This window comes from Anarhichas minor, unplaced genomic scaffold (assembly GCF_050575085.1).
Source record: "Anarhichas minor isolate MPS153535 unplaced genomic scaffold, ASM5057508v1 ptg000079l, whole genome shotgun sequence".
Lineage (NCBI taxonomy): Eukaryota > Metazoa > Chordata > Actinopteri > Perciformes > Anarhichadidae > Anarhichas > Anarhichas minor.
Window position 1 is genome coordinate 77,326 of NW_027466525.1, and position 22,190 is coordinate 99,515.

General features: G+C 43.7%; 1 protein-coding gene across 1 annotated transcript in view; it reads left to right on the forward strand.

Moving 5' to 3' along the window:
* cpne4a (copine IVa) overlaps nucleotides 1-19,674 on the forward strand; it is a 42,702-nt gene extending 23,028 nt beyond the window's left edge. Inside the window, exons 9-15 of the mRNA XM_076081265.1 lie at nucleotides 6,277-6,336; nucleotides 10,113-10,246; nucleotides 11,102-11,156; nucleotides 12,492-12,543; nucleotides 13,578-13,711; nucleotides 15,689-15,925; nucleotides 19,543-19,674. Coding sequence (XP_075937380.1) covers nucleotides 6,277-6,336; nucleotides 10,113-10,246; nucleotides 11,102-11,156; nucleotides 12,492-12,543; nucleotides 13,578-13,711; nucleotides 15,689-15,925; nucleotides 19,543-19,674 — 804 coding nt within the window. The remainder of the gene's footprint in view (nucleotides 1-6,276; nucleotides 6,337-10,112; nucleotides 10,247-11,101; nucleotides 11,157-12,491; nucleotides 12,544-13,577; nucleotides 13,712-15,688; nucleotides 15,926-19,542) is intronic.
* Nucleotides 19,675-22,190: the final 2,516 nt, after the last annotated feature.

Below are 22,190 nucleotides of genomic sequence, written 5' to 3' on the forward strand. Positions count from 1 at the left end.
CTTTAACCAGAATGTGTAAAAACATTAAAAAGTGTGAAACTATGAAGTCATGATTGATTCATCTGAGACCAACAGTCATGTGACTACAAGGAGGAGACACTCTGACTGAACTACAGGAAGTGAACACGGAGAGGAGAGGAGAGAGGAGAGAGGGGAGGAGAGAGGAGAGGAGAGGAGAGGAGAGAGGAGTGGTTTGGTTTTTAAAAACCCTTAATTTCACTATTGCAGTGAAAACATAAACACTAATTAATCATCACTTAATAATCAGAAAATCAATAAAATAAAAACAAATAACCAAAAATAAAGCACCAAAGAACAAATAAACAATCAATTTCAATGATCAATATGTTCAGAAGTTCACCACCAGCTCTCCACCAGCACCCACTGAGCATAAAATGCTCCCAGTAGTCCATCTGTCCCTGAAGGCCTGTAAATCGTCCACTGTCTGGTAGTAGGTGTGTTCCACCCTGAGTCAGGCTTTCAACAGTCCCTCCAGAACTGTCACCGGATCCTCACTACCGGCACCCCGAGCCCGATTCTTCCGTGTCAACCAGATGGCCAACTTGGCAGAACCAGATAAAAAGTTTACCATTGTATGGACAGCCTTCTTTTTTGAGCAGTATTTTGGACCGAAGATGAACAACATGAAAGAAAACACCTGTCCAAGACCCTGAAACCATCTTTTTAACCGTTGAAAGAGTGCCGAGAGCCGAGGACACTGAACAAACAAGTGTTCCAGGGTCTCAGTCTGACAGCAGAAATAACACTTCTCCCCAATTTGTGGATCCAGGTGTGCCCGGTATCTGTTGGTGGCTATAGCTCCATGTACAACCCTCCACTGGAGGTCTGCTGTCCGTTTTTCAACGGGCAGCTTGTACATGCACCTCCAGCTGCCTCTCGGGGAAGAACCTGGGCCAAAGAACTCGGTCCACCTCGACTCTGTCAACCCTGCCAGAGAGCGGAGGTTCACAACCTTTACACAGATTTCATAGATAGCTTTTTTCTCTGCTGCCTGAAACTTGTCCAGGTGATGGGTTGTGAACGTCAGCAGCTTGTTTCCTCCCCCCTGCCAGTCCCCCACCGCTGGGGCAATGAGCAGAGTGGGGGGGGGGGGGGGGGGGGTGTACTCACTCTCTTCATCCCATTGGTCAGACAGAGTACAGTTTCCTGCAACTGCTCTCAGGCGTTGTGACAGGGCGGCACAGACCTCTTCCACTATTCTATTGGTCAACCTGACAGACGTGATGTTAGTGTTCTGCCTGAAGGTGACCATAGATGCTGCTGTTAATGACATCTTCACCAAATGTCCCAGTTTAGTGCAGCCGGCTTCTCTCAGACGCGTTCTCAGGCTGGCAGACTGCAGCGTTTGGGTTCTAATGAAGCTGTTGAAGAACAAAGGTTCCTCCAGCAGCAACACGCCCGGAGTCTCATCAGCTTTACGTGAGATGTTAAAAATCTGCCACGCCTGCAGAACACAGCCGTAGAACGGCGTCAGCCCGGCCAAGTCCACTTCCTCAGGTTGTAGGAGAAAGAGCTGCTTATCATATCCCAACCACCCAGCTCTCCTCAGCAGCAGTCGAGCCGTGTCCATCCAGCTGGGGCCACAGCCATAGAGCAACTTCTGTGCAGTCCGGAGTCTGAAAGAGGCGATCCTGGACTGGATATCGATGAGACCCTGCCCCCCCTCTGCCACAGGCAGATAGAGAGCTGCTGCACGAACCCAGTGCCGGCCGGACCAGAAGAAGTCCACGACAGACCTCTGTATCTCTGCTATGAGGCCTCCAGGTGGCGTCAGAGCGATGAGTCTGTGCCACAGAGTCGAGGCAACCAAGTTATTAGCAACCAGAACTCTTCCCCTATATGACAACTGGGGTAGTAACCATCTCCACCTAGAGAACCGAGCACACACCTTGTCCTTAACTCCCTCCCAGTTCTTTTTCTCAAAAACCTCAGAGCCCAAAAACACACCCAGCACTTTTAGACCTTCTTTTCCCCACTGAAGACCTCCAGGCAGATGAGGCACCGTCTGATGTCTCGGCTGTTCCACCAATAAGGCTTCAGATTTTTCCCAGTTCACCCGTGCAGATGAAGCCCTCTCATAAAGAGACAAAGCATCCTGCAGACATAGAACATCTCCCTGGTCCCTGATGAAGATGTTTACATCATCAGCATACGCAGACACAGCGAGGGGACTACAAAGACTGGAGGACCCAGGCAGTGACAGACCACTGAGCCGACTTCTCAGCCTGCACAACAGAGGCTCAAAAGCGAGGCTGTATAGTTGCCCTGAGATAGGACAACCCTGCCTTATCCCTCGCCGTACAGGGATCGGTCGACTCAGGCCAGCTCCCATTTTTACCATACATTCAGCACCCCTGTACAGCAAACCCACCCAAGCCAAGAACCCATCACCAAGCCCAAAAGCCCTGAGTGCAGAAAACAGATATGCATGACCCACCCTGTCGAAAGCCTTCTCCTGGTCTAGTGAGACAATACCAACATCTACATCGTGGAATTTACATGCATCAAGCACATCACGGATGAGAAAGATATTGTCCATAAATGTTCTATCTGGGATACAGTAGGTTTGGTCGCTATTTACAACCACTTCCAGGTAGTCTCTTAGTCTGTTAGATAAGGCTCTGGAAAGCACCTTATAGTCTGTGCAAAGCAGGGCCACTGGTCTCCAGTTCTTAAGAAGGGCCAAGTCGCCCTTCTTGGGCAGCAGAGAGAGAACTGCCCGCTGGCATGAAACAGGAAGTGATCCTGTTTTAAAACATTCCATCAAAACAGAGTGTAAGTCAGAACCGATAATGTTCCAGAATTTCTTAAAGAAATCCGAGGAGAGACCGTCGATTCCCGGAGTCTTTCCTGAAGCCATCTGGTTCACTGCAACCGTCAGCTCCTCCAGCGTCAGCTCTCCGTCCAGCATATCCCTCTCTGCTGGACTGAGCTGGGGAAGACCCTCCAGGAGCTCTCCGTACAGGATTGCTCTTCCCCAAAAAGAGCAGCGTAGAAGCCCACGGCATGGGTCCTCATCTCCCTCTGGTCAGTGGTTATCCTGCCTCCTGGGAGCTTCAGACAGGTCATCCGCTTCCTCTGCGCCACCGATCTCTCCAGGTTGAAGAAAAACGAGCTTGGGGCATCCATGTCCTTCAACTTGAGGAAACGGGACCTGACCAGAGCTCCTTTCACTCTCTCTTGCAGGAAGGAGCTCAACTCCAACCTCCTCTCCTTCAGCAGTTGGCCCACACCGGGATCTGGGTCTCTCTGGAAGCCCTCCTCAATGATCTTTATGTTGGCTTCAAGGTCTTTAACAGCAGACTTGATTATAGCGGTGGCGTTTGAGGTGTACTGCTGGCAGAACACACGGATCTGTGCTTTTCCGACCTCCCACCACTGTTTCAGAGAACTGAAACGAACTTTTTCAGTTTTCCACTGCTGCCAAAGAACCCCAAAGCTCTGACAAAAAGTGCTGTCCTGTAGAAGTTTATTATTAAAATGCCAGTAAGAGTTAACCCTTTCACCTGGTGAGGTTATCAAGCCTAAACTGACGAGGTGGTGATCAGAGAACCCAACTGGACTGATTGTGCTGTTCTTCAGTCTGGAACTGAGACTGCGAGAGATGTAAATTCTGTCCAGCCTGGCTGCACTAATCCTGTCGTTGCTGACTCTAACCCAAGCGTACTGTCTGTTTAGTGGGTGTTTTATTCTCCACGTGTCCAACAGATCTAAGTGTGTGATGACGTTGTGGAGACTCTGAGCTGACTGCGGGTGTGGTTCCTCACTATTCCGGTCTATGGTGAAGTCTAGAGTACAGTTAAAATCCCCTCCGATGATCAGTTGCTCCTGATGGCAGCTCTGCAGTTCATTTTGCAGCGTAGTGAAGAAGCGTGCTCTTTCTGACCCCTGATTTGGTGCATATATGTTCACTAAGCAGTAAAGCAAGCTCTCTATCTCTGCCCTCACCATCAGCAAACGACCCTTCACCACCTCAGTGACAGACAGGACGGTTGCATTAGCTGCTGTTCTAAACAGCACGGCTACCCCGGCACTAAGATTGGTGCCGTGGCTCAGGGTGCATGAGCCCTCCCACCATAAACCCCAGTCTACTTCATCTGATGGAATGGTGTGAGTTTCTTGCAAAAAGAGGATGTCCAACCTTTTTTGATTTACAACCTCCTGTATTAATGCTCTTTCATGCCCGTCCCGCCCACCATTGATGTTTAAAGACCCTAAATTGAAGCTCTGCATAGAAAGGTCAGAGGATGGAAGGAGGTAAGACAAGATAAGAAGTAAGCAGTGGAAAGTGGAAAACCCCGTGTGACACATGATCATGTTAAACTGTCTTAGTTTTTTGAACCCTTTTACTTTTCCTTACTTTCCTCAAGGTTGTGATGTGTTTCTTTAGGCGGAAGCGCTTTTTTCCATCTAGAAGGTCCAAACCCACCTTTCTCTGCGCCACCCCAACAGATCGTATGAACTTCTCAATGTCAGGGAAATAATCACTCACTTTTGCAGATCTATTGTAAGTTACATCCAAAAACAAGTTTATTTCCTCTAGTGAATACAGATCAGTGCCTTTAATGCACGTTTCAGAATTAGATGCAACATCTGATTCACTCTCATACTCCATGTCCTCTCCCTCACAAGACAGCTGGCTGTTGGACACAGACCCTACACTCTGTCCTTCATCTAAGGCTATGGTGAGATCTCCACCTGCAGAACCTGTAGCTGCCTCTTCACACACTTCTACCGACTGTGGTGGTGCTTCGGTACCAGATGTAGTGAGGTTCTGCGCCACCACAGAAACCTGCTGGTTGTAAGACTGGCCCTGATCCTCCTTATCGACATTGTTGTTATCAGCAGAAGACGAAGAAGCTCCGCCGACCGCACCGGCGGGAGCCGCCGCGGCACCAGGCTCCGCGGCCGGAGGCTCCGCCTCCGCGCTTCTCTGCTGCTTGTGCGGACACGCGAAGCGTTTGTGTCCTACATCTCCACACTCAAAGCATTTGATCTGTCCCGAGCTAGCGTACACCATGTATGAACCCTCCCCGTGTTTAACCCTGAAGGACACCTCCAGTGTTTGTGTAGGTGACTCCAGGAACATGAAGACCTGCCGCCTAAGAGACAGCACGTGCTTCAGTTTGGGATCCTTACACCCCAAACTGACTGTTTTAAATCCGCTGGCAAACTTTCCAAACCTGCGCAGCTCATTTTCTAACAGCTCGTTCGGTATAAACGGCGGAACACCGGACACGGTGATCCGCGTAGAGGGCACTGAGAGCGGAGAGACCTGCACGAAGCTGTCCCTGATCAACACGCCGCTCTCTATCAGGTTGTGGACATAAGCTTCGCTCGCCACGAACACAACCACAGCTTTATTCATCCGAGATGCAAAGGAGAGTTTGTCATGTCCCACCTGCTCTCCGACAGCCAGCAGCAGCTCCTCTACTGACACGCTGCTGTCCGGTGGAACTACCCGGACTCCCTGCCGGATTGACGGGCGTGGCGTCTCGGAGGACGCCATCCTCCCGAACAACACCAAACACCACTAATCACACGTTCTACCGATAAATACACTGCTCAGTATCTCACCTGATCACGCGCAGAGACAGAAGAACAGAGGAACAAATCCCAAAGCAGTGAAAACACATTCAAACCTCCGCGACACTCTCACGTCCACCACTCACACTCACACGCAAACGGAAACAGAGGAGAGGAGAGAGGAGAGAGAGGAGAGGAGAGGAGAGGAGAGAGGAGAGAGGAGAGGAGAGGAGAGAGGAGAGAGGAGAGGAGAGGAGAGAGGAGAGAGAGGAGAGGAGAGGAGAGAGGAGAGGAGAGGAGAGAGGAGAGAGAGGAGAGGAGAGGAGAGAGGAGAGAGGAGAGGAGAGGAGAGAGGAGAGAGGAGAGGAGAGAGGAGAGGAGAGAGGAGAGGAGAGAGGAGAGAGAGGAGAGGAGAGGAGAGAGGAGAGGAGAGGGGAGGCTGGAAACATGGGAATAGTTTAATATTTATAACATGTAGAGACTTTTTTTCTAACATTGTTAACACTTGTTGGAATTATATTATATATATTATAGTTAAATATGTAGATTTCATTGTCTTCCAATTTCTGTACAATAAATTATCAAAGAAACAAACAGAACAGGTGTCGCGTTATGAAAGCTGCTGATCACGGCTGCTTGAATCTGATTGGACGATACCAGTCAGCTGATGAAAGCGTGATGTCACGTCACTTCATTTGAAACTTAAAATATGAAATGTTCTGTCTGCAGATCATCAAGATGCACTCCTTCCTGGATTACATCATGGGAGGCTGTCAGATCCAGTTTACAGTGAGCACACACACACACACACACACACACACACACACACACACACACTCATACTCACACACGTACACACATATACACACATATACACACACACACATACACACACGCACATATATACACACACACACACACATACACACGCTCACACTCACACACGCACACACTCACACACACACTCACACACTCATACTCACACACGTACACACATATACACACATACACACATATACACTCACACACGTACACACACACGCACATATATACACACACACACAGACATCCTCTTCAAAAGAAGAAGAAGAAGAAAATAAATAAATAAAACAAGCGTCCCGTGCATTTGGAGTAATTTCCGATGTCACCATGGAAACGGTAACCACGGTGACACGTGCAGGAGCATCACTGGGACCACTAACCAGTTCAACCAGTTCAACCAGTTTAACCAGTTTAACCAGTCTGACGCTGCAGCTCTTTGCCTCTTTTTCTTTTTTTAGCATCTTTCATACGAACGGGAACATTTCTACATTAATGGTCGAAGCAGCTCACTGAGAAAAGAACGGACGTAGCTAAGGAGAGAAGGCTAGCTGGTTAGCTCGGTAGCTTGTCCTCCGAAGAGGCGGGGAGAAGAAGTGGACGTGTCGTTGTGACGTCTCTCATTGGTTCGTGGACTGATGTTTTGAAGCCTTGAGTTCGGCGATTTCACTGTTGCCATCTTTGAATACGACTGTCGCCATGTTTGTTTTGGACTGAGGAGGAGTGACGTAGAGACGCCGTATACGTACCGGTAGAGACCTGTCAATCACCGTGTAGCCCCGCCCTAAAGCATCCCCTGCTTTATGGTCTGTTTGACTCTAAATGGACCATAATGTACTAAATGAACATCATGCTGTGTTGAAGAAGACTTGAAACTAGAGATTGAGACCATAAACTCATGTTTACAATGTTTACTGAGGTAATAAATCAAGAGAGAAGTAGAGTCATTTTCTCATAGACTTCTATACAACCAGAGGAGTCGCCCCCTGGTGGACACTAGAGAGGATGCAGCTTTAACACATGAAGCTTTGACTTCACTTTTTTGCCGCCTGATAGCTAGCCAGCTGTCTGCTAATTAGCTAGTTGGCTAGTTTGACTCTGAAAGAGTCTGTTGTTGTTCATCTCAGCTTGATTTAAACTTTCCTAAACACAGTGTGATTGTAATAAACCTCCCCTGGTGCATGCTGGGATACACCTCGACTGCTTCAGTCTGGCAGAGACACAAAGACGATGCTGCTCAGCGCCGTCGTGTTTGTTAACTCGTGTTAAACACTCAGCTGAACAGCTTCACTTCCTGCAGCGAAGTCTCTCCCGAATGTTTAAATGTTTAATCAGCAGGAAGCTCTCTGCTCCAACCTGCAGTCATTCAGTTGTTCTACTTCTGGAACGATTCCACTGAGGTCTTAATCACCAACAAACACTCAGCATGTAAACAAGCGAGGAAGCTTCGGTAAAAAGAAAAAGCAGCAGAGTCAGGAGGGAGCTGTGTTTTTCTCTGCAGCAGCGCTTCCAATCAGATGATTGTTTTTGTTGGTTCACGTCGTCTCCGGAGGAAACTACAGAATGCACTTTGTGTTAGTGCATTTACAACGATCCCCTCTAGAACCCGCTGAAGTTTATTTTAGGGAAGGAAAAGCTATATTTCTAAATATGGTAAAGTGTCGGTTTTTCCTTCATGACAAATATATTTATTCATCCAGTTTTTTGTGACATAACGTGTTCTTAGATTAGATGAATTAGTTACGTAACCAGAACCAGGACTGGGAGGGCAGACTGTCAGACCTGCTGCAGTAACATTTGGTTTTCTAAAGAGTCTGGTGCTCAGAGACACTACCACTTTAGTCCACAGGGGGCGACACAATCAACACAACATGAAAGTTAATTGTAGTACCTTTAAGGATTCAAGATGGTCCTTTAAAACACATGCACTCAGAGGAATAAAAGCATGAACTATAATATACACCTGGTTTACTAATCAGATATTTGTATTAATTTTGCTTATCGAAGCTGTTTAGACAAAAACAAGTAAATACATTTGACAATTACCTCTCGTCTCGTAAAGAGAGAGCCACAAAGACGTTTAAAATAACGTTAAATAATAAAATGTTTTGTTGTCATCAAGGTACCACCTACCAGGTGACGTCAGTTAGTCCCTGAGGGTTCAGGCTTTAGGGGGGACGTTGGGATTGGACCTTTGTTTTCACAAGCAACACGAACAGCTGCCTCCTGTGTGAAAGTTCTGTGTTCATTTGACTCATCAGCCACAACTCCCACCACTCACCCGACGCAAACTTTCTCTCTCTGTATGACGCATAGGTGTGTTTACATCGGAGCGACGCGTCTCATTCAGGCTCTGTATTAGTACAGACCGGACAAAACTATGTGTATAAATTAGTGCTGGGCAACGATTACAATTTTTAATCGCGATTAATCGCATGGATGTTTTGCGATTAATCACGATTAATCTCATTGTTATGTCAAAGTTCAATAATGAATTATAAAGTAGTGTATTGTGCACTTTTATTTTAAAGTGCTGCTCTATGAACTAAAGGTGAATAACATTGTGTGTAAACACTTTAAACACATCAGGTTGTTGTTAGCAGCAGTGTTCTCTTCACACAGCAGCAGTTCTATCTCTTCACTATCTGTGCTCAGTGTGTGACTGTGTGTGAAACGTTCCACTGCTGTGCAACAGGAACATGTTTCACACCTTTCATCTACATGTGTGTGTTGTGTCTTCATGACAGTCAGAGCATGTGATGCAGCTCTACTCTTCATCACTATGATGCTGTAACTCAGAGGTGATGAAGGTGACCCAGCTCTACTCTTCATCACTATGATGCTGTAACTCAGAGGTGATGATGGTGACCCAGCTCTACTCTTCATCACTATGATGCTGTAACTCAGAGGTGATGAAGGTGACCCAGCGATCAAAGAATAAAGACACTTTACGCACAATTTAGGTGTATTTTACCTTTAACTCACGAGATGCAGCACGTTTTATACTTAATGTGAATATAATTCATACTTTGTTGGCATCTTATTCTGAAAACCAGATGTTCGTCTGAAGAAGCCGGATGTTGTCTCACGTTAATCTTTCTGCTAACTTTCAAAGTCCTTCGCTCGCTCCCGATCTGTGCTGTTTGAATGAGTTTACGGTGAATTTCAGCATATAGGTGCACTAACATGTAAGTGTCTGCTGAGTTGACCGCAGCCATGTCCAGTAGTCTCTATTCCTCCACCGCTGCCAGTGAGCAACGGACTTGCAAAATCATTTTTTTTTTTTAAATGTGTTAACGCGCTATAAGATAATTGTCGCCGTTAATTAATGAATGCGTTAACGCGATAATAACGCGTTAACTTGCCCAGCACTACTATAAATGTGTGTAAACCATACGGTACAAACAATGACACGCTGCCGTATCTACACCTATATGATGTTATGTTGAGTGGTGATTGGAGCTGCTACAATGTTAGGATAGCATAGCACCGATCAGTCCAAACTCCATTCAGAAAACCAGCATTTAAAAGTCATTTACTTGTCGTCTTGTGGAGAGAACTAACAAAACATGAATCCAGACTTTTTACAAGTCGGCATTATTATGTAGTTGTTTCTGCATCTTTTTTGATCCGTTTATTGCAGTTAAATCAGTTTATTTTGGGTTCAGACAGCTGTAGTAAACCAGCCAATGTGTTCGCTAGCCGACTAACTGACGCTGGTCTCTGATTGGTCGCCGTGTCTCCAGGTAGCCATCGACTTCACGGCGTCTAACGGAGATCCTCGAAACAGCTGCTCTCTGCACTACATCCACCCGTACCAGCCCAACGAGTACCTGAAGGCCCTGGTGGCCGTGGGGGAGATCTGCCAGGACTACGACAGGTGGGTCTGAGTCACAGCGCAGCAGCCAATCAGAGGAGTCCATTCATTAAAGGGACAGTACACTCAGAACGACAACCTGAGCTTCTGTTCCTGTAACTAAATGTTTTATTCAGATAGAGAAGCACTGATAGAACAACACATCTCCTCTCATGCTCTTAGTTCTACCTTCTTTGTCTTCTTGTATTTGGGTTTTTGAAGCTGCCAGGTTTCATTTCTTCTGGCTGAGAGACTGTTCAAACCTTCAGGCTTCACTTTTATAATGTCACATCTTTAGAAAGGTTGTACTTTATTCTCAGTGAATAGAAAAACCCTGAAGATCTTTCTGTCTGCAGGGTTCAGTTTGAGGAACTCCTGTAGTGTATTTAAGTGTTTCCTCATACATACGTACCAATCAGAGACAAACGTTACTCCTCATTTATTGTTCGTTTTCCTTCGAAAGTCCAGCAACACGTGTCAATTTCTGCTCGTTACATGAATACAGTCTTTTCAAAATAAACTTCTGTCTTCACAGGAAACAGCTTAGTTAGGTTTAGTTAAAAAGATCGTTAAAATAATCACAGAAGTGCCGTTACTGACGTACGCAAGTTACATGACAAAAACTTCTTGTTTCACACGAGGAACAAACTATTTTTATAGAAATGATTCTGTCCCAAGCTTTTTGATCTGGACATCAATGAGACGATCCGAGCAGGAAGTCATCAGCTGACGCTCTCACAGCCAATCAGAAGTCATTTCTGTGCTTTGTGTTGAAGTAGCAGCCGGTCTGAATGAGCTCGTTAACTCAGCAGCCAATCACAGACCCTCGTTTCCATTTTTACTCTCTGACTTTCTTTTCTTTCTTTTTTCTTCACTCAGTGACAAAATGTTCCCGGCGTTCGGCTTCGGAGCTCAGATCCCTCCTGACTACAAGGTAATGTCCCAGCATGCTCTCTGTCTTCAGGGGGGGTGGCTCTGGTAATTACCAGCCGGCCTCCTCCTCGTCACCCCGGGGTGCTGCTCCTTCACTTCTCTTCCCATGATGCCTTGCGGCATGCTGCTTGTCTGATGCTGATTATTTCCATTCAAGAAGCTGCAAACGCTGCGTTTCAACGTCCGAGTTGTTGAAGAGCAGGAAGTCAAAGTGAGATCTTGTGACTTCAGAACAAAAGAGAAAAAACAACTTTCACTCTTTAACAAACTTTTTCTTTTGTTTCGTTGCTTTCAGCCTTTTCTTGAACGCTAGCTTACAGTGGCTAATGTTAGCAAACATAATAATTATAAATAATAAGAGGTATATAAAGCTACAACATATAAACTATACAAGAGTAATTAAAGTGACAGTTTACACCAAAATATGAAAACCTCAGGATTGAGTAAAAACACTTTTAATGTAGAAATATAACAAAGGCCTATTATATAATTTAATAAAACAGTAAAACATATTAACATAATAAAGTACAGGATATATGAAGTGACATATAGTACTATAGTAAAACATTATATATGTATAGTACAGCAATATAACAGACAAATACAATAAAGTATGAGTTTAATACCATTTATAATAATTAATACATTCATTTACTTGTTTAAACTTTAATTTTATTATTATCATCATTATTAATATTATTTTTCCATATTCTGATTCATATTTTAATTGTTTCTTTTTATTTATATATTTTTTGTGTTATTACCATTTATTTACTTATTTATTAATTGAGTTACTTTTATTTATTTGTATTTATTTATTTATCTTCCTCTGAAGTGAAATACCAACACATGCCTCTGTTCACAGTTATTCATTTATTAATCATTCACAAATCTTCCCCATATTATAATCATAAGGTGTTCATGTTTTGTTTATTTTATTAAAGCTTTATTGGTATAATCCGTCTCCTGTTTGTACAAAATAAAACATAAATAACAGAGAAACTAACAAGAGTCACTTCACTGACTTTATTCTTTATTTAATTCATAAATAAACATTTCATTTCATTCATTGATCGGGTAGTTCATATTAACCATGAGCATAAAAACAGAAGATACAAAATCTCCTGGGGGGGGGGGGGGGGGTCAACTGCTCCTATTACACGTCAAGAAGAAGAAAATTATGAAGAGGAGGAAGGTGAGGAGAGAGAGAGAGAGAGAGAGAGGGGGGGATGATGTCATTGTTTTTTTTCTGATGATGAGATCAAACAGACTTCCTGTATCTCCCCTCTCTCTCTCCCTCTCCTCCTCCTCTTCCTCCTCCTTCCTCCTCCTCCAGGTCTCCCACGACTTTGCAGTGAATTTTAATGAGGAGAACCCAGAGTGTGCAGGTAGGAGCTTTGATTTTCTCCTTCTCTTTGAAAAAGAGAATAATATAAAAAGAGTCAAATGTTTGATATTGAGCTTCAGAAGTCAGAGAAACTCTTTGATCAGTTTGGTGATGACGAGGCGGCGGATCGAAGGAGCTCCGTCAGTCAGAGGAGGTGAAGGAGTCCGATGAACTCCTTTAAAGCTCCACTCAGTGTGAAAATTTACTTTTTTTTATCATTTTAATTAATTGCTAAATTGAGAAACTATGAAGCTGATTCACTGATGATGAAAACATTCAGCTAACTCTATTAGACACACAATCTTATTCCATTTAGTTAAAGTTATAAAGTTATTTAATTGTCAGATGAAATTAAGTTTTTTAAGTAAAAATTTGAATTCAAGACATAAAATACTGCAGAATTAAAATGTAGAGAAATAATATATGCAAAATATAATAATGTAAATTAGTGGAATTAACTGGAATGTAGACAAGGTTTTGCCATGTGTAGCTTAGCACAAAGACTGGAAGCAAGGGAAACTGTTAGCCTAGCTTAGCACAAAGACTGGAAGCAGGGGGAAACTGTTAGCCTAGCTTAGCACAAAGACTGGAACCAGGGGGAAACTGTTAGAGAGAGAGAGAGAGAGAGTTCAGCTGAAGGTCTCTCGCCCTCTCGGCTGTAAAGGTCATTGATGAGCTCAGAGAGACACTTTTAATTAAGACTCTGTGTGTGTGTGTGTGTGTGTGTGTGTGTGTGTGTGTGTGTGTGTGTGAAGGAAGGAGACACTAAACCACACCACTGCTGCCGCCGAGCATGCTGGGACGCCTCTAAACACATTCAGACAGACACGGAGTGAACCTGACTGGTCCTCCAGAGTCTGGTTGTGTTTGTGGAGGAAACATTGGAACCATTAAAAAGATTTAATGTTCAGGAATGTGTCAAAAAAGATAGAAAATTATCAGACGTTTTCTCAAAATCAGGGATGTTTTTCAGATTCCTGTGTTTGAGTGAATTCATGTTTGTGCTTCTTGACTCTGATGTATGTTTGCTGTCAGGTATCCAGGGCGTGGTGGAGGCCTACCAGGCCTGCCTCCCCAAGCTGCAGCTCTACGGTCCCACCAACATCGCCCCCATCATCCAGAAGGTCGCCAACTCCGCCTCGCAGGAGGTCCACACCAAAGAGGCCATGGTGAGATGTAGCCCCGCCCCCTAAAGCATCCCATGCTTTATGGTAAAAAAAAACTAGACTTCATGATGAAAAGGCGTTTTCGTTCCTCAGCTTGATTGACAGATGGTTCGCCCAATCACCTGACAAGTACTTATTGAGTATCTGAGAGAGAGTGAGTGGATCAGTGACATTGTTTCAGCAAATAACAAAACAACTGCAACAACTCTGGTGGAATTTATTCACCGTTCGTCTTCAGCCAGTTTGAGATGGTGGAGAGTGAAACAGCCTGAAAACAGAAATGTCAAATACATGAAAAATTAAAGAAAAGAAAAACATAACTGCACTTCTTTTGGTCTGAGTTACTTTATAGTCATGTTCGGTTCACTTTTGACATTTTGAGAGAAGATGTGAAGTTGGTTTGATGCATCGCAAAACATTTTAAATACAGCAGGTGCATCTAGAAATTCACCATTGACGTCTATTATTTATTTTTTGTCTTTTTCATGTTGTGATTTTTTTGATTTTAGCTTCATATTTGTGATTACGTAAAAGGTCCTCTTTGGCATTTCTTATATAGTTTCAATATTATATTTTCAGTTAATTTTTTAACCTTCTGGCTACGAGTCTCCCCCATTTGGGTGCAATCTGGCTCAGCACCCCTGAAAATATTGTTCGGAAAATAGCCTTATTGTTCGTCAATATTGTGGATCTGTCCAGTTTTTTTTCCGGATTAAACAGCAACATATGGGCAACACTATCATATAAGTCACTTTTGACACACTCCAAACACAACTATAGGCTACTCATATAAGAATCTATAAATCGTGGCATAAAAGCATGAAATCCTGGGCAGAAATCGGCGTTATGTCTGCCTCAAATCAATATTTTCACCACGAAGCTAGCAGCTAGCCGGCTAATCCGTACATCGTTTAGCATTAGCATCAGGCAGAGAAGACGTACATACCGTCGGCTCTTCTCTCCGTAGACGCACCGCAACGCTGTGACCGTACAACGGTCCAATGCCACTGGTCTTCACCGGAAAAATCCATGGTTTTTGGTCAGGTTTTATGAAATATTAGTACAAAAACATCGAAAATGCTCCGGTCCCGAGCTACCGTCAGCTCATCAAGCGCATCCTGTTTATGCCAAGCCGGTTCCTGTGGAAGGGGGGTCAACCCAGCTCGGGCCAGCGGTCAGACTTTCGGCCAATGGAATTTTACGCACGGGGAGACGCCGCACTATTATTGGCTCCATTGGCTGAAACTTATGTCAATCAATACCAAACTCGTCACACGCCTTCCTGAGACTATGGCGCGTCGAAAGGAGGGCTTATTCACTGAAATCGACCGATGATAGGCTGAGATAAGTGCCATACACACACAGGGACTGAGAAAATCCTATGGCTGAGAGCTCTGATGATGTCAGGAATCTCAAAATGATTCCTAACATCTGTATTTGGATGTATTGAATAATATGAGTGATAAAAAAAGTGAAATATATAGTTATATAGTATATAAAATTAGAATAGAGCATGAGTGAGTACAGAATTTCAAGCCGAATGCTCATTTCTCTGACCTCCTATTATGCTGGCCTGCTTCACTCAATCTAAGTCAAATGAGCTCAGAGAGACCACAACCCTGTTTGCTATGACACAGTAGTGTTTGTATTCCAAAGAAATATCAATGAAAGTGCTTTTTTTTCAGTCGAATCTGAAAGATTTTCAACTTGAGCTGTGCCATTAGTGTTGCAGTGTTTAACCAGTAACATATACACAATATTTACACAATATTTACACATCTCACAAGTGTTACCTGTATAGACCATCAAAATTATTAAAATAGACCTTGTAGTTTGGGTAGTTTACTCAAAAGAGTAGGAGTATGCAATTTTCGAGCAGGGGGCTAAAAATAGGCCTAGTAGGCAAAATTAAAGATAAAAAATATATATGTTAACTACGTCAACCTGAGAACCTTCGATTGTTTTTACGATGTCTCGCAGCAATACTTCATCCTGCTGATCCTGACGGACGGCGTCATCACCGACATGGCCGACACGAGGGAGGCCATCGTCCAGGCCTCTCACCTCCCGATGTCCGTCATCATCGTCGGCATCGGGAACGCCGACTTCAGCGACATGCAGATGCTGGACGGCGACGACGGGATCCTGCGATCGCCCAAAGGAGAGCCCGTCCTCCGGGACATCGTCCAGTTCGTCCCCTTCCGCAACTTCAAACACGTGAGTCTGTCGGATGGACTTAAAAAACATCTGTTTCCAGTTCAACACAGATGTTCATTTGTCTAGCCGGCAGTTACTTTCTTTGTTGCTGTCTTTGTCCTAGAGTTCTTTTCTACAGAGGAGTTCCACAAGGAGCGATTTTAAGTCCTTTATTGTTTCCTATTTTGAAGATTCTTTGTTCCTTGTGGGACACAATATTATTTTCTGTTGCTAGAGACTGTCCCCTAGGATGCCGCTGTTGGCGTCCTTTGTACAACTGAGTCAACGCTGCCTCGATCCTTTACTAAAGCTAAGCAGGTAGCTTTGAGGCCAAAAGGTCCCGACCAAGCGTCTGCAGGTGACGGGTTGGGAATGAGAATGGGTCGATATCGAACTAAACTAGACAATCAAATAGAAGATGAGATCAACACAAAGACGAGAACAAAATGACAGTTAATACACCGTTTGTTGTTGACTTTGACTCTAGCTAGCATCGCGTTTCCAGGTATTAGTCAAACCCACAGGGTTACCAAGGAATCGTTTTGGCAGCAAAAGGCATGCAAATATAATTTAATTGTCTTAATTTTTGGGGGGGCATTGGAAAGTGACCGTGGTATTAGTGGGATATGGAGGTGTCCTTTATCAGGAATTAATGGACTTTGAGGACCCTGAACGTCTTCAAGTGCTCCATTAATTCATGATAACGGACACCTCGACGGGCATCATCATAACACATAGTATATAAGTCTGTGCTAACCTCAGTGACAATGTCATTATGTTCCTACAGCTGCTTTACAATGAGTTGTAAATGCAATGCTTTTACTGTGAAAGGAGAGCAGCAGGAAGTAATTACCTTCAGTCAGCAATAAGTGAAAACAATCTACAAAACAAATGACCTTTTAATTAAAATGAGCTACGATTGACTCTGTGGCCCTCGTTGTAGTCAAGAACAACATCATCAGTGGGAGGTGGACCAAAAGAATAATTTCCTCATTTTGTTATAATCTGTTGTTCCTCGCTGTTGAAGCACTTGTTGTTTTCCCTGTAAATGAAGTCATTATTACATACACGTTCAGCTGTTATCAGGCACTAAAAGCCTCTAAGTATGGGCAGCAGATGGTGTGTTAGTGTGAAAGATGTCTTCTTGATATAACATGATACAGTGTGTGTGTGTGTATAAATAACTTTGTCTGACCCCCAGAAATATTGGAGCTGTGGATGACTGTGAGAGCAATAAGCCAAGAAGAGGAGTGTTGAATCTGGATCAGAGCGTATTGGAAGTGGAGGAGGACGGGAGTGTGAAGTTATTGAGGAAATTCGATTTTCACATTTTAAGAAAAGGAGACGAGGTGGCAATCTGCCAAGCAGTCATAAGTGGGAAATAATTTATTTCTCTCAAAATGAATTTCAAGTCTTTAACAAGGTTACAGACTCTACTGTACAGACGAGATTTATCTCCTCAGTTTGGACTCATTTTTACAGACACTGGGTATATTTCTTCCCTCCTGGGTTTAATCTGTGTGATGAAAGAGACTTTCTGTCTGTGGACCAAAATGAAGCAAATTCTCATTTGACAGCAGCAGAACGAGGCCGAGACTCTCTAACTGCTGCTGTCTGGGATTTCTCCCAAAAGTAGAATCCACTCTGCCATATAGTCCGTACAATATCTATGTTTTCATTTTGTGTGCATATATTTAAGGGGCTGAATCTCTATATTAGTAGTTACTAATCTTGTACGTTCCTCTCTGATCTGTTACAAGGCAGCAACTAATTTCAGGTTATTTCCAATAAAATAAAACAACCGCAGATCGATCATCTCTAACAGTCAAATATTAGTCAATTTGATTTATTTCATTGTTAAATAGGTTGAATCATCACCCTGTTTCATGGTGAACAGAAACCTCTCTGGACAACAAAGACACTGATTATTATAAAGCAAACAGTAAGGACACATTAGGTAGTGACAGCCAAGTCCTGAGGCTGACGCGAGAGGGGTTTATCCTCTGGGGAACTAGAATGGGCTCAGGAAATATTGCAGCTATCACAAAGAACGGATTATTGTCCGAAATATTTGCATGGATACATTTATGAAAAACTGATTTTGTGCAGGTTCTTATGAATGTTTTTAAACCACTGCAGAACTTTTGTTGGGGAAAAAAATACTCAGATTTCAGCTGATTTCAACCTGAGGAAATATGTTTAGCTGATGAAATACTTTGTTCCAACCGACGTCATTAAAAGTATTGTTCTGCATAATAATCATTCATGTACTTCATGGCGAGAGGGTGTTTTTTTCAGAACAATGGCCGTTTGTTTTCAGGGTAACAAACTGTTCAATGGGACATTCTTCGGACTATTGGTGTCTCTGAATGTTGGGCCTTCAGCACAATGTCTTCCCCTTCTCGACACCCAATAATGTACGACAATCACCATGACGGCGACTCCAACAACCAAATGAAAAGGACAATACACCCTGAGATAGCCCAGCAGCGGCTGATACGTACTTGCCAACGTTAAATACGTCCGTCACGGAACAGGGGGGCTAGCCAGAACAGCTAACGTTAGCGTTAGCATCAAATTTGGCGTCTGTTTAGTTCTTCTCGTCAGCCTTTTGTCCTGCAGCTCCTTGTGTTCCCACGGCCTGATTGGATGTATAATCCCCCCAGTGAGCTTTAGATCAGCTTTGAGATGTCCACCCAGCTGGACATGCTCATGAAAACCTCCACGGGGGGAATCCAGATCAGTTGAATCCTGAATCACCTCAACTGGGTCATTTGGACACGAAGGAGCAGTGGTTCTCCTTCCAGATGTCTGAGCTCTGCCAAATAAACCAGTTTCAACCTCTTACAGCCACAATCTAATTATTTTTTAATTTTCATCCTTATATTATTAGATCAGCCGTATATCCGTATATCGAGAACTTGATCTCGAGGCTCATATTCCTCTACAGTCGATACAATACCTGCATCTCTGCTGACGCCACTCCAATCTGTCTCATGCTCCATGTTCCTTTTGTTCTTTAACAAGTTCCCCCAGAATACTGAACCTCCTTTGGAGAACCACTTCCTGAAAGAGAACCTTTGCCTCAGACTCCGAGGTGCTGACTTCTCATTCCAGCCGCTTCAGACTCGGCTGCAAATTGTTGAATATCCAGAGAAAGAAAATTGCGATCTGAAGTGAAAAGTTAAAGTTAGACTGACACCTCTGTCCTCATAAAACCACCATTGTTGCTGTTTTCAGCAGCCAACTCAAAGCATCTATAAAGTGAGAATTTTAGAGAACAGTTCTTGCTTACAACTTGATTATTGTGATGGATCTGCAGAAGGTTTACTCTCTGCAGTTTGATTTTCACCATGTACAATAATGAACTGGAACAAATGGCTGTCTGGAACAAAGAAAGTCAGTCTTAAAAACCCTGATGGATGATGGGAAAATTTGAATGTGAAGGGGATTCATGATAAATTGTCTATAAAATGTGAAACCATGACAATAATCCTTCAAATAGGAACCTAGAATGTTTGTCCTGTTCATTCCAACGCCTGTTTTTCTCAGAGACGAACACTTGAATGAGCAGCCTGTCTCCTGTTTGTAGATTGAACCACATATCCAGCATGATTTTCCTTCTGTCTCCTCCTCAGGCGTCTCCAGCTGCTCTGGCTAAGAGTGTGTTAGCAGAGGTGCCCAACCAGGTGGTTGACTACTACAACAGCAAGGGCATCAAGCCCAAAGTGCCCAGCCAGTACCAGTCTTCCAGGCAGTTCGGCCCCTGAGCGCCGCCGCCCCTCCCCCACCCTCAGACAGCACAACCTCTCCCAGACTGAGAATAATGTTTACTGTCTTTTGTTCTTTGTTGATGCGCATGTTAAAGGTGCTGCATGCAGCATTTTGCCACGAGGAAGGGGCTCATTTAAAGATTTGATCAGCCTCCACACTGCATTTTACGTTGGGAGGGATTTTACAGGTTGGACCAACAGGAAGTTCTGATGGATTGCTTTATGGCACAAAAAAAAGAAAAGAGTAGCGTAGCAGGTGTAGGTGCTGGTTACAGTGGTTTACCAAAACAGTCAAAGTAGCTGAGGAGCAACAATTCAAAGAGCGATGTGATAAAACGTGTGCTTTCTGTAACGAGGGGAGCGGCGTGTCCTGATGCAATGTAATTCATCAAACCCTACAATGATGCTGACGGTTTGTGGAGCTAAAGCGTGTTTTTGAAGCAAATAATTCGTGGTCGATGTGTTTCCCACTTCTAGTGTTCCTGAACACAGAAGAACAGGAAGTCTCGTTGATCACGCATAAGAACCAAGACATCGTTTTGTTTTGCAGACCTGAGTACGGGACACGAGGGGTAATACCTTAGAACTCGTATCACGCGGGGGTAACATCCTTCACGTCGTGATCCAAGTTTTACTTCCCACTAGAAAGCAGAGTTTACACTTACTAGTAGCCAATAATAGCCTGTTTTTTAAAGCACATTTGCTAGCTATGTAGCATTACTTTGGTTGAGCTTTTTTAGAATTGTAGCTAACGTTTGTGTTTCTCTTTTCTTTAATGATACTGTTTACAATGAAAGCGGCTTCTCCAGCCCGCTCTCACCAATTGGCGTATGAACAACATGGCAATTTGCAAATTCTGAAAGAGTAATTTCTTCTTAAGTTTTGCTTGTGACATGTTTTCTTGTTTTACTCAGTTTACGTTGTTATTCTAAGCCCAACCATGATGTTTTACCTAAACTTCTGCTTTCACCGTAGTTTTGTTGCTTGAACGTAAATGTGATCGTGTTACTGAAACAACGTGGCGTTGAGTGACGAGTCTAAAATGCGTAGTAATGACACGTGGAAATGATGATATTTATTTATACGCCTCATCGTGATATCGGGTTAAACATTTCATTATCAGAATCAGTCTATTTCAGTGGAATTTGCCCGCGGAGGCAAAGTAATCTATGCAGAGATTTCACGTAGAAGAAAGTTGCTGACTCGTGTTTGTCATGTTGACCAATTGGAAACCGTTTTGTGTCCAAAAGTTGTCATATTTGCTTTTTCGCACCATCCAATCTTACATAATCCTCCTATGTCACAGTATTAACTGCCAAAATGTATGGTACAATCTAAACTTTAAATTATAGATACACTTAAGTCCAGTTAGCAACTTAACCAGCTAATCTGCTGACCAGAAGTTAGCTAACTAGTAGCAAGTAGGCGAGTCTGTTGAGCTGTTTTGGCTGACTAGCGTCTGCAAATTACTGTCTAGCTAGCATGTCGGCAGTTATTCACCAGCCACAGTAGCTCGCCAACGAGGCCTTAAGTAGTCACCACATCACCAGGCGTTGGCGGTGCCAGTTTTCATGTGTGATTGGACACCAAACACTCGCAGCCGCCATCTTGAGTCGTCTAGTGAAGTCGTAGAGGTTTCTGGGAAATGAGGCAGAGTAGCACTAAAAATATCAGTGAAGTGAGGAAGAACTTCGTATCTTATCTTGTGGTCCAACTTGGGTTCAATGTGTAAAAATGCTGACTGTCGCACCTTTAGCATCCGTTGTGCATGCGGGACCTGCAGAGGCTGAGCTGATTGTAACATTCAGGAGTGTTTTTAACGGACGTTAATAGCACACAAACACACAACACTGACCAATCCAAAGGCTGCTTCCCTGCAGACAGCATGACAGGCAGGGAAACAGTCGATGACGGAATGTATGAACCCCCCCACCCCCCCTGCTGGTTTGGTTTTATAAGAGTTTATCGATATTTTGCTAAATTTCGTAAGGTTCGTACGTTGTAAAGCATTTTGGATCTCTGCCAGATGAACAAGCAAGCTGCCTTCACAGACGTCTGCATCCTCTACTGTTGTTTTTCTAAGGCGAGGCAGATGCATGAACTGTTGTTTTGCATGCAAATCTCCATGCAGGACTCCTCGGTCCTTGTGGTTTCTGTTTCCTGGTAGTGAGTAATAAGAGTAATAATGATGTTTACAATGTACCCGATGATGGGGATGTTCTACTCTGAAGCATGTTCACGTGTAAACGACAATGTGTGAGTAGATTTAAAAGCACAACCTGAGTATCCTTGGAGAGATTTTTAGACTATGGTGATAGATTTTGTTCACTTTGTGCCACAACACCTGCCCATCTCTCTTTCTGTCTTTGATTATACTGCTACTGGTTCACATTTCCTTTTATTATTCAGTCTGGAACAATCACATCTGGCATCCGGACCTTTATAAGGGTGCAACCACATTGTTGTGAGGACATTTACTGTCAGCTTTAGACAACTTTCAGTGTAAAACTTCC